The 12,784-nt window shown below is 44.9% G+C and overlaps 1 protein-coding gene and 1 long non-coding RNA gene across 3 annotated transcripts in view; one reads left to right on the forward strand and one right to left on the reverse strand.

The window, feature by feature from the left end:
• Positions 1-307: 307 nt before the first annotated feature.
• Positions 308-7,978, reverse strand: TGIF1 (TGFB induced factor homeobox 1). Of its 2 annotated transcripts, none has more exons than XM_004388925.2 (3): positions 7,645-7,978; positions 2,142-2,368; positions 308-1,360 (listed from the first exon to the last, which is right to left on the reverse strand). In XM_004388925.2, the coding sequence occupies exons 1-3, from the start codon at positions 7,658-7,660 to the stop codon at positions 785-787; spliced, it is 819 nt and encodes a 272-aa protein (XP_004388982.1). In that variant the 5' UTR covers positions 7,661-7,978; the 3' UTR covers positions 308-784. The 2 variants fall into 2 exon arrangements, with proteins under 2 accessions (XP_004388982.1, XP_023598655.1); XM_023742887.1 differs by lacking the exon at positions 7,645-7,978 and adding an exon at positions 5,360-5,931.
• A 1,281-nt stretch (positions 7,979-9,259) lies between these two features.
• The window catches only part of LOC111822873 (uncharacterized), a 79,007-nt gene continuing 75,482 nt past the window's right edge, over positions 9,260-12,784 (forward strand). The window contains exons 1-2 of the long non-coding RNA XR_002825963.1: positions 9,260-10,424; positions 11,874-11,989. This is a non-coding gene — a long non-coding RNA (uncharacterized LOC111822873). The remainder of the gene's footprint in view (positions 10,425-11,873; positions 11,990-12,784) is intronic.

The raw sequence follows: 12,784 nt of genomic DNA on the forward strand, positions 1-12,784 counted from the left end.
TCGTGATTTAAAATACACACAGCAGATCATCAAGGGATTTAATGGTAAGCTAAACACTAATGAAATGATTCATTTCAATTTGTCACGAAGTTTTAAGTAAAGATTTAAGGGCCTGCTATGCCTCCTATCAAGAGTAAATATCATACATCCTGTTTATACATACTGGCTTGTTATCCATGGTTCTTTGAAGAGCTGATGACACCCCCAACTCACAATCCACCCTACCCCAACTTCCTTCTCATTGGAGTGATATATTCCCGCTTGTTAAAAAGCACCTCCCTCAACAAATTACTCTGCACTACAATAATTTTTAAAGAAAATACTTTATTATGTCATGAAAAAAGGCATCATCAATCAGCTAGATTCATACTTGTTTGAAAAAAATGGAAAATTTATTAATTAGACAGTATGTGGGCATCTTGTTCCACATGGGAATGAGAAGATGCTATAAGTTCTCTAAGTATTGCACAGTCTGAAAAAACACCAACAAAAAAAAAAAAGGAGGGAAAAAAAAATCACATGATCTTGGGAACCATCTCACATTATGAAGAATCTACCAAGAAACATTTAAAAAAGAAAACCCTTTGTTTCTACAGTAGCTTTGAGTTTATAGTTCTTGGAATGACTGTATTCCATTGAAGACATCTCAGTAACAGGAAGCTTTATTTTAGCAATCCCATGTGCAAATATTAATAAAAAAATATATAAAATAATGCAATTCATCTCTTGCCATCCCCTGGCAATCATGACAACATTTTTGAGAACTGTTTTGCCTGAAAAAGGGTTAAGCTGTAAGTTTTGCCTGAAGCTCCATCTCTGCAGCCCTTTTGAGTGCCACATCCACTAGAAGCTGAAATCCACTAAAATCCTGGTTGAGGTCCGGTGGGGTAGGAGGAGGAGTGTTGAAAAGACCACTTTGTGTATTTGTACTTGGTCCAGATTTACACGTGTCCTCTGGGTACATGAGGGAGGTGTCTGTAAAGTTGCTGGCTGCGATCTGCTGTATATCTGTGTTTTGTCCCACACCTACTGACTGGCAAAGCGGGAAAGGCACATCTTTCAGTGCAGTCACCGTGGTGTGGCAGATCACTGATGGCCGAGCCAAAACTGATCCTGGGGATGATGGCTTAGGAGACAGTGGCCTCCCTAGGGTGGGGTTTGGTCCAGCTGTGCAGGAATGAAATGGGCTCTCTTCTAGAGCTGGCATGAAGTTTTTGATGCCCATGGCTGACTCCACAGAGCTAGCTTCAGAAATCTTGGCCCCACGGCGGGAAATTGTGAACTGATTTGGATCTTTGCCATCCTTTCTCAACATGTCAGGGAGGAGCCTGCGGCGGGCGTTGATGAACCAGTTACAGACCTGAAATCATATCAGTATGCTTTAACACTTTTCCTCATTCACTCAGCAAACACTTTCTGAGAACCTTCTATGGGGTGCCTAATTGATCTCTCTCTTTGTATCAAAGAAGGCATGAAAAGGTTGATCTGAGCTCACAAAGCTATTTTAAGGCATTTGATCCCAGCTCAGAAAGAGCTGTTTCCTGTCATAAACCACCTCCTCTTCTCATACAAATTCCTTTTTGTCTCATCATCTTTAAATCTTTACAGAAAGAGAAAAAGGGCATAAATTCTCAAATGTCAGAAAATGATTTTAGGGAGAGAGGTTTATCTTTTAACTTTCCTCCATATTAACCTATTACCTACTGCCCAGCATTTAAGTTAATCAACTACAGGAAAACCTTTCCTGTATGAAAAGGGCCACTCCTCCCAGTTACTGATTTTTCCCAGTTCAAATGGCTGTGTCAACAGACATAACATGAATTACCTCACCGAAGTCCTTCCTTGTTTAAATATCAAACCAGTTTCCTGGGTAATAGAGTAAGGTTTAATCTTTTTATATTTGTTGCATAAAGGAAGGCTCTTTTAGGCATTAAAGGAAATGCTATTTGACAGACGACTGTCAAGTGTTTCTGTGTTTCTCTAATAGCCAGTTATTAGCTTTTAGCACTATAAAGTTCACAATAAAAAATATGCCTTTTTTTTTTGAGTTGGGAGGAGCTTAATGGACATAAAGGAATGCTATAAAATGACTTTGAAAAAAATAAAAACGTGTGCCTGTAACATGTGTTCTTTCTCCTTACCTGTAGTGTAGATAGGTGTGTTTGTTGGGACAGTAATGCTTTTTCTTGTTCTGAGGGATAAGCGTTGTATCGGTGTTCGTACAGCCAATCCCGGAGAATCTGAACAGATTCTTTGGGCAAGTTGCCCCTTCTCCTTCTCTTGCCTGAGCCCGCTGAAGAGGAAAGGTCCAGGGGAATGTCCATGCTGTCATCATCCTCGGTCTCACTGCCGGACGCTGCAACAACACCTAGGACAAAGGCCACTTGTCAATGGTTTTATCATCAGAGCAAGGCTCACTTATTTTGACCATTCAGTGTAATAATGTTTTCTTCACTATTGAAAGCTAGGCAAAGGATAAGTGGTTTTCTGTCCTGAAATACCAGAATACATGTGAAGTACTTAAGAGTAATTTGACTCACAGCACTGAGTAGATTCTCAACAAACTGTCAGAAGCCTGTTCTTACTCGCTTTCCTGTAGGATTTAACATCTTACATTCCTTTTGAATCTTTCTCAGAAAAGTCTGTCATCTGATCCAACAGTGCAATTTGCACCCAAAGTGACTAGCCTGTCACATGTGAAACAGTTAAGGGTGCTGTGGAGGTCGGAATGAGTCTAAACGACCTCTTTATTGCCAGCTAGGAAAAAAAATCTAATGAGTACCCCTGTGTACATTTGAAATGCTAGTCTTCCTCCTTCCTCCACTGAAGGTTTGAAATAAAAGGGAAGATTCTTCTTTTTCCCCCCACTGATGTAAAGAGAGAAAATTACACACTTGGCCCAGTTAGCACTCTAAAGGTAAAATACATATTAAAATTTCATGCTAAGTCCATTGTCATTTCTTATTCATTGCTACCTATATTTAATCAAAATTAGACACTTTTAATGGAAGATATTAATCACTTTTTATTAAATACAAATAGCCAATGAAGGTTTCAATTTCATTACACAAAATACATTTATACTACTAGTACTTTACGAAGAGATCAAAAGATGTCCAATACTAAGACAAAATATTCCACAAATTTCAGCTGTTAGTTTCATCTGAACCCATCAATAAGCAAAGTTCAGTCTTAATTTATTATAGGTCAAAGAAAACTGAATAGTGAAATCCAAAGGAAACTCTCTTTTGGTTTTAAGTACTTTAATCCTATTATACAGAATATTTAAATCACAGATATAATTCACACCTGACCCTTACAGTTAAACATCATTTTGAACTTTGAAACAATTAAATAACAAATGATATTAATCCTTCCCCTTTCAAAACTACAACAGGCAACTCTGAATGACTAAAGAAATACATTCTTTTTTTTGAAGACAATCTAGAATTTTAAAAATATAAAGGAATGACAAACTAGCATACTTGAGTGTTTCCGTATTAGGAAAATCAATTAAAATAACAAAATACAACATTAAAGGTATGCCTTCTTAGCTTTACAAATTTTTTTTTCCTCTGTAATTTTTAATTTTGGTTGAAAAGTGACTCAACCTTAACTGAGTCAGTTTACCATGATAGAAAACAAAGAATATTCCTGATAAAGCATTCGTTGTATTTTTAAATAATTGTTTTAACCCACCATTTTAAAACAATGAAACTGAACAAGGTACTTATCCAAAGCTTTGTTGATGAGATAATTTGCCAGTTAAGTGACTCTGACTTTACTCGGTGAGGCACTTTTACTTTTGGACTGCAGGGGGCAGAAGGTGCTGGCGGGAGTGCCCAAAGAAGGCAGAACCCTCCAAAGACAAAGTAAAGCAAGTTCTAACAAAAGACAATGATCTTGCAAATTCACTTTAGCTCAAGGCTTAACAAACAACCATAAATAAACCACGTTAGGAATCCTACTTTAACTGCTGTGTATTTGAAGTTTTCCTTCACTGAAGATTTAATGAAACTGCTTAAATAACAGTAGTAATTTTTTTTAAGTCTAAAAAAGGTACATTTAAAACTGAAACTGCTTTCACTGTTGACAAAATGGGAACCTTTCAAACACCATATTAAAATGTAGGTGAACAGCTATTAATAAAAACCTTAACATTTGCTTTGATAATTATAAGAAATCTAACTTTTTTTTTAGAAATGTGACAAGTAATTGAATAACTAAAGAAAATCTGAATAAAGCGATTTAAGTTCTCCAAGGTCTGAAAAGGCAGACATTCTTCTCAAGGATATTATCTCCCTCCCTTTTCTTTAACCTAAAAAAGTGTGAAAATTTGCTCATTGAAAACTGAATTCCCAACCGTAATTTGGTAAATAACAAAGAGTTTAAAACAAACAAACAAACAAGCAAAAAACTAAAAGCCTGCCCTTTGATCTGCTGAGTTTGACATGAAGCTTGACTTCTCAGAATAGGTTAGTGACACTGACACAAAAGCAGGTATGAGTTAAGGAACATCAACCTCCAGTGCAACTTTCCTGTTTTCAGTTCATTTAAATAAATGCATGCCAGGCCTCTGAACCTCTTAATAAATATTTCCAATATGCGCACAAAAGCTGAAGTAACAGGAAGTAAAGACTTCAGTTCCTTGGCTAAGCCAGCTGATATTTTTCACTGCAGCAAAACCACGTTTGCTTCTGTCACGACTGTTTTCATTAAAACTCTCCCTGCCCATGGTGGCTTAACTTTGAAAAACAGAAAGACTTTTCCTTGTTAGTCATTTCCTATTGTAACAGAGCTTTTGAAAAGTTTCCCAGTTACAACTTGTTTCCAAACTTCTTGCGTTGCTTACGCTTTTAAAAATGTGGTTCTAGAAGGGGTGGAGGAGAGGATCACAAGCCTTTTACTCTTTCCACATACAAGGAAATGTTGTTTAGAGAGTCACAAGATGGCCTAGGGATCCCACAACTCCAAGAAGTGATCTTGCTTCTGCATTTTCTTAGTGATTGTGAAGTTGGAACTAAAAAACCTAGAAGAAACTAGAAAATAATCTAGAAGTATAATAAACTCTTGAGTTTAAGGGAAAAATTACTCATAAAGAAGTCTCCTGATCAGAAAATCTCCTCGGGAGAAGCAACAGGAAGGAATCTTAACACTCAGTCACTAAATCCAAAATGTGCTTGTCCGGACCCAGCCAAAGAGAAATTCTAAAGCAAGAACTCAACACTGTCAAAAACCAGGAACAAAAAGACTCGGGAATTTTCCTCATTGACCCTCTTTCTGCGTGTTTCTAGGCCATTTTAGAAGGTACTTCAGACATCCTTCGCTTTTTAAGACTATAATCATACAACAGTCTTACCAAATTCTGGGCTCTGTAAACTGAGTTTTTAGGATGCTTTGGTTTCCAAGTAAACGTGAAAAGATTTTCACAGACTTTTTAAAACAGACAATAGCCCAACTTCTCCAGGCAGGCGGGATTTCTTCCACAGTCCTTCCAGAGCCGACTCTGGGAACTTTTTCACCCCCTCAAAGGTATTTGACAAAGGGAGGAGGCAGGGCAGAGGAGGAACGGGAGAGGGAGGGGCCCACGGAGGGAGGAAGCAAAGTGGCTTTTGTTCTTGAGTTCCTCGGCCTCCACTCAAGTCGGTGCACAAGTTAGCACAACCAGATGAGGATTTCAAAAGAGTTTCAGACCAAAAGAGTTAAGAAAAAACTAGAATTGATGTCATGAACTGAAACATTTTGAGCGGCCTGCCAGGAAAACCTAAGAAGGGAAAGAAAATTGGTTAACATCGAATTCTCAGCTCCCCCGCACGAGCTCTACACCAGTCACAAAGTTTCCAATCCAACATGTCAACCTTTCCTTGTCTCCGTGACTCGGCGTTGAGTAGGCTAGGGCTGGTTACCGCGAGTATTCCCACTGATCCTGCTGGCATTTCCCAGCCTCGGTCTTCTGTTGGGAGTAGAGGGCCGCGGAGGGGTCGGGGGGGTGGAGGTGCCGGGGAGAGCCAGGGTGGGCCGGGGAGGGCCAGAGTGGGCTGCGATGGGCCACAGAGGCTCAGCGGCGTCCCCCTACCCCGCCCTCCAGCTCCAACAATAAGGGGAGCCTGCACCCGATGAACAAGAACCACTCTTCAAAAACAAAACTCCCAAACTTATCCAAGTCAGCTCCACTCAAACAGAGAAAGACCCTTCACTAAGGATCAAGACCTGTCAGTCCTACAGAATTGAGAAAGCCTTAGAAAGGCGACCCCGGACGCTCCTCAGACGTGTTAACTCCCTATTTTCTCACTCTGTCTATCGGGGTGGGGGGCTTTCACAGGGACCCTACTACGATGTTAGCCTGGTTCTGACGTTTAATTTTACTCTGGCTGGGAAAGGATACGTTCCACCTGTTTCAAAGTCTTTCATTTCACAGAATCAAATGAACAGAACCCCAAAATAAAAACGTAGCCGAAGAAACTCTCGGGCATAAGGCTGTTCCACTTTAAATTTTTCCGTTTTAACTGTACTTGCTGTAATGTCTATCAGGGCATTACGAGTCTGAAAGAATGTGGAGTTAAAAAAAAAAAAAAACCCGAGCGACCTACTGGGCATGCGCAGTGCCCCCAGACCCCCCCCCCCCCCCCCCCCCGTTTGCTGCACAAGCGATCAACTTCTGTTTTGAACCACTCCACACAAATCACAACAGAAAAGCCAGCTCCAGCTCAACGACAGAATATTCGAGGGCACCTCCCAACCAGGGACTCAAAAGTTAACTTCAAAAGGGAGTTCAAATTCTCTGACCTTTCGTGGGTTGGTTGGGGTTTTTTTTTTTTTCCTGTGTATTATGTTTTTAAACCAGGCTGACGGTAAGTTTTAGTTGTAACGCTTCCAGAACGCTTCGTGGAAACAATGACAGAGTCACTTTCTGCACTTACAACCAAGCCTGCTTGGCACACTTGGACACATTTTGACTGCATGCCGCTTTAAGCAGCTTGCCCTAAGTTCCAACTCTTCATTTTGCCCCAATTCATCGTGGGAAAACTTCTAAAGACAAGAGATTTTAAGAAGTCTAGCTTTCCAAAACTACTTACACCTGAGGGCAGTTTGGGGTCCAGAATGACGCCCCTTCAATTACGCAAACACCACATTCCTAAAGAAAAGAAGGTGCCGAGCCCAGCTGGGCGTGGGAGCCCTTGATTCCAACTTTGAGACAAAGGCTCGGCAGCTTCGCAGTCCCGGGTGTCAGGGACCCCACGGCGCCGCTCCAGAGGAGAAAGCGCGGGGTCCCCCTGTCCTGCGGCCCTGCCGGGACCCCACACCCCTGGCCTGCGAGAAAGGGCGAGAAGCCCAGGCGCGGCCAGCCGGAATGTCGGCTCAGACAATGAAAGTTGGAGCGACACAAACAGGACCGCGGAGCGTGTTTCTTGACAACGTGCCAGCAGCATGGAGAGGCCGGTCTCCCAACAACAGCTCCTCGTGTTGTGTCTAGAAGGAAAACATCAACTGCCATTTCAGACCGAATCCCAACAAAGAAAGGTTGCCTGAGAGTCCCTCGGCGGAAAAGTCCACAAAGTCACTTTAACAACCCACCCCGCTGGGCCCCGCCGGCACGTCCTCGGTAGTCGTGCACACGCCGCGCGCCGTACGCGGCGGGCTTACCTTTCTTGCTTTTCATTCTGGATCTCCACTTCCCGCGGGAGGGAAGACTGGGGACCAGAGGCGCCAGGAGTGGTGGGCAAGAGGGCAGGCGCGGGTCCTCCGGCACCGCAGACTCTCCCGTAACTTGGAGGAGGTGCTCCAGCCGTTATTGCTAAACAAGGCGCTCCGGTCCCAGGCGCCCGGTTCTTGGATGGAATTCAGCTGACACTCGGGCTTCCTCCTGCTGGGATCTTCTGGCAGCCGGCCGGGGCTCTCCCTCCCCAGACCCGCTCCCCTCCCCTCTTGGCTCCTTTGTTCCCGGCTCCTGCTCGGCTCACCTCGGCGCTGTCAGAGTGAGCGAGGCGCTGAGGGAAGGTACAGGAGGTCCTGCCTCCGCCCCCCGCCGCCCGCCCCGTCCCCCGCCCGCCCGCCCGCCTGCCCGCCTGCGGCTCCTCACCCCTCCCCCACACCTTCCAGCGCTGGGATCCGGGGACCCGAGCCGAGAGCCGCGCGCGCCCGGCCGCTGTCACCCGTCACTCGCAGGGGCGGCGCGGGGGTGGGGACAGAGAAACCCAATCCTTCCTGCCCGCTGCGCACACACAGCCCGCGTCCTTCACGCGGCGGCGGGGCGCAGGTCTTTCTCTTTTGGGCCTTTCTTCCCGGGCTGGCGCGGGTGCGTTTGCTTGAGAAATTGTAACTCCCCTCCTCCACCCCCGGGAAGCAAAGGCTGCCCCTCTCGTAGTTGACAGCTGCCCCTGACTCTCTTCGGATTCAAGGGGCGGAGCGCGGGAGGAAAAGTATTCGGGACAAGAACGAACTTCTTCCAGAATGCGCGGCTGCCATTGACTCACGGGCGCGTCTTGGCGCACCCTTCTCGTCCAGGGCTCTTCCTCCAGCAGCCACTATTGCGGGGGGTTGGGGGAGGGGGAATGAAACACAGACACCCAGGCGAAGTTCTACTCCCCTGGGCTATAGCTGGGAGTTCCGGACTGGATTGCAAGGCAGTTACGAAATCTCCAACACGTTGCGGACAGACACTTGTCATGCTCACATGCTTGTCTTTGCCTGGAGACGGCCGGGGCGCGCGCCCGCCCTGCTGCCACTCGGAGCAGACACCCCCCACCCCTGGCCCGGGCAGATGCCGCCTTTCCGGAAAAGGGGCGACAATGCTGTGGCTGCTCATCTGTTTCGGTAAACAGTGTCTACTTTTAGGACTTAAACCTTGCTAGGGGACCCCTCCTCTCCTCCGGTGTTTCAAACAGAAACTAGCCATTAAGTAAACACACGTTCCTGTTGGTTTATTTTGGTTGAGAGTTATGAAGATTCCAACAGGAGTTCCTTGATGAAATTACCCTTTTAAAAGACCAGATGCTGTTTGTCTGAACGCAAGAATTGCAGGCCCCCTCCCCGCCCCTCCTCTGGGTCTAGTTTGCGCGTTTGTGTTCAGCTGTTTTGAAGCATTCGAACTGTCACAAGCCACAGTAAGACTTTCCCCTCACTTAAAAAAAAAAGAAAAAACCCGAAACGTAAATAAGTCTAGTAGAGACGTCAGCGCCCGGGTCTGCCTCCAGTTTCGGGTCTGTGCTGTTTTTGTTTTGTAACCTCGATGGAGATCCCGCCAGTGGAAGCTCTGTGGAAATAAGGTTAAACCCGACGAGGGCTATAGCAAGCCAAAAAATTACTAACTAGACTTTGAAGCCTCTGTTTTAGGATTACTCTGAAAATTAAAGCCAGCCCTCCACCCCCAACCCCAACACACACACACACACACACACACGCAAAAACGAGGGGGTGTTTAGGCCAGAGTTTAGAAAGCTTGGTGGTTTTTTCCAATTACAGGACTTAAAACGAATAGACACAGGGAAAAACGGCACTACAAGAAAGCAGGAATCTTCGGATTTTTTCTGCTGTGGTTTGTCGACCGCTCAGCACAGAAGAGAACACACACCTAAAACAGAACAGGAAGCGCGTGGTCCGGAGGGGCGGCCAGCCGGGGGCTGCCCTGTGACTGCCTGGCTGGAGCGCAGCCTTCCCGGCCTGCCGGACAGGAAAGCGCTGCCGCGCGCGGGTGCGGAACAGCTGTGTGGCAGAGGGCGCGCCGCGCAGCGCCGCACCGCCGGTTACCAGGCCGCTCCATTCTTTGGTTTGAAGGGTTGTTTGTGGCAGCGATTGGTGGCTCATATCCGCCGGGAGAGCGGAGAGGAGGGCGGAGGAGGGACGCCGGGAGGAGGAGCCCGGCGGCCGACGCAGTGACTCCGCGGCCTGAGTGGCAGGAGCCGCGTCTGGAGTCAGGCGGTTACTCGGGAGACGCTTTGTTTGCGGACTTTGAAAGCTGTTGCTGCGGCCTCGGCCGCTTTCGAAGCGACTTCACAACACGTGTCTTAGTCGGCCGGACCGTCCCCCTCCCGCTTTCCGCCGACCGAGACAAAAATGCTTCCTTCCTCCCCGTAGTCTTCGTTGGCCACGTGGTGGCTGTCATTACGTACACAAAGGTATCTTTTTCTTTGGTTAAGTGAACTTTGCTAATTACTGCCATTCTCAGGCAAGCGAGATGTAAATCGAGAACTGCGGCGAGTTTATAGTTTGAAAACAAACGTTACGGGGAGGAGGGAGGGGCGAGGAAAATTAAAAGCCTCTTTCCGTCTGCAATGAGGAAAAAGTCGAGCTTTGAACTCGCTTTAGTTGGCAGTCCGGCGTGATCCGGCAAAAGCACACCTTCTGCTCAAGCAAATCGTATCTAAGCAGTTTCTAAAGCTGGTGAGATATTCCAAACGGGAACACTAGCACGATGCTGGTTGCAGGTAATGCCTTTAAGAGTCCCCGTTTTGGATGCCCCCCGCCTCACCCCCAAGGCTGGTCCCAAACTTGTCTGGAGTTTTTGGATTGTTGGTGTATTATGGGAAGAAAGTGCCCGGGGTCTGAGCAACACAAGAAAGGAAAACACCCAAAAGAGTGGGCTCCAAATTTTACCAACTGCTTAGGATATATTTATTTATTTATTTGCTTTTCTCAAGGTGGAGAAACAAGTTTCAGGACTATGAGTCTGTTAATGTCTCAGGGCCTCTCTGTAAATGGCTTCAGTTAAGATTCTTTCCAGTGCTAAAATTATGTGGATTCACATTTGCTGCATATTATTTGCTGAATTCATGTGAATGTTATTTAAATTGGGAAATTGCATGTGTAAAATTGAGAAGACTTATGGGCGCTTGACGAGGTTGCTCGTAAATGTTTTTCACCATTATTTTTTTTGCCTCTGGGCAAACATAGTTCCATTTGATGTCTTATCTTCTGAAGCTGCCTCAAGGCCAAGAAAAGAAACAGAGTTGTGTAAAGTTAACTTTTCACAGCCTGCAAACCCTTCAAAGGCAAAAACTCAGAAATTTAGGCAAATAAGCCAGAAAAATGTATTGATAAAGAAATTCCTGAAGTGAAGAAGAAATAAATGGCTAAGTCATCAGTGACATGCAATTACATATTTTTATTATTTTTGGAACCAAGCCCATCAAACGATTGGAGAATGTATTTATTTCATTCATCCATTCAACAACCGTGGGGTAGGCATGGTTTCTGTAGGCACTGTGCTGGGTGGAGGAATGATGATTCATGCTTCTAGTCTCTGTTGGGGGGGGGGTAGATATTTTTATGAAATATGCAGACTGCTGGGCTCCAACCCCTACACAATGGTTCTATAATAATCTCTTCACAACTCATGTCAAAGGATCTTGGGCTGCCTTAGGAGAAGCTGGCCTTTGTCTTGTCGAGGGCTTGGGGCTTGGCTACAACCATCTTCTGGTGATTTTATCAACCGCATCACATTATTCTCCTCCTCTTAGTGACAGGAGTAAGGAACATCACTGGGGCTGCCACGTTTGTTTTCTGTCACTTTTCTCCTAGACTGCACTTCCCCTCAGAGCCTTCTTTCTTCTCTGTAGCCCACTTGTCACTTCTCTTTCACTAGAGGGAATTTGGAATCAAAGGGACAGAGCAAAAAAAGATAACTTGTTGAACACCGTCTTTACTTGCTTTATTCTCAACATCTTGTGTTTGTACTGTGCTTTACAGTTTATGAAACACTTAAGTTAAATGATCTCATTTAATACTCAAACTAGTAATGTAGGTTGTTGTTTTTTTCCCTTAAATCCGAGAAAACTGATGCTTAGATAACTGAAAATCCATATGTAGTAAAGCTAAGAAGGGTAAAACTAGGCATTGGACATAAATTATCTGGCTCTGAATCACGTGTTTTCTAGGAAATCCTGTCATACTTTTGTGGAAGGTCAGATGGATGCGGAAGGTGGTATAGGATGGCGACCAGCCTCAGATTACAAAGATACTGAAGATACCGGGGCCTCCTGAACACCTTAAGGTTCTTCTCTGAAATCTACCTCTTTCGAATCTTAACTGTAGTTTTGCAAGAGGCCTTTTCCAACTTGTCTGCTTTTTGTGCTTTTCTCTTTTCTCCTTATTTTTTTAATTGCAAAAAAAGAAAATGTATGACTGTTCTCAAAATTTCAAACTAGAAAGAAGTATGCAAAGTGAAATATGAAAGATTTCTTAATTTCCTCCTTCCACTGCCATATACGCATATGTACACTACACAGAAACATAATTTATCACTGTAATTTGTTGTTTTCACACCTGTGTTCCCCTCTACCTGGGATGCTCCTCTGCCACTTTTTGCATGTCCGGCTGGTTCCCACCCAGTTAAGGCTTCGCCTAAATGTCATTTTCTCACAGGAGTTTTCTTTGATCCTCTGACCTAAATCAGGGATCTTCACTGCCATTGGAAACCCTGGTGGCATAGTGGTAAAAAGCTACAGCTGCTAGCCAAAAGGTTGGTGGTTCAAATCCACCAGGTGCTCCTTGGAAACCCTATGGGGCAGTTCTACTCTGTCTTGTAGGGTCACTATGAGTTGCAATCGACTCTATGGCTGTGGGTTTCCTTTTTTTGTTTGTTTTTTTTCACTGCCATTGTCTAGCTCCGGATTTCTCAGTGACAACACTGTTGACGTCTGGGCCTGGTAATTCTTTGTTGTGGGAGGGCTAACCTTGGTAGGATTTTTAGCACCATTCCTGGTCTCTAACCACTAGATGCTAGTAGCACTCTCCTTCCCCAAATTGTGACAATAAAAAATTTCTCCAGACAGTACCAAAACTCCCC

Source organism: Trichechus manatus, unplaced genomic scaffold, assembly GCF_000243295.1.
Source record: "Trichechus manatus latirostris isolate Lorelei unplaced genomic scaffold, TriManLat1.0 scaffold00222, whole genome shotgun sequence".
Lineage (NCBI taxonomy): Eukaryota > Metazoa > Chordata > Mammalia > Sirenia > Trichechidae > Trichechus > Trichechus manatus.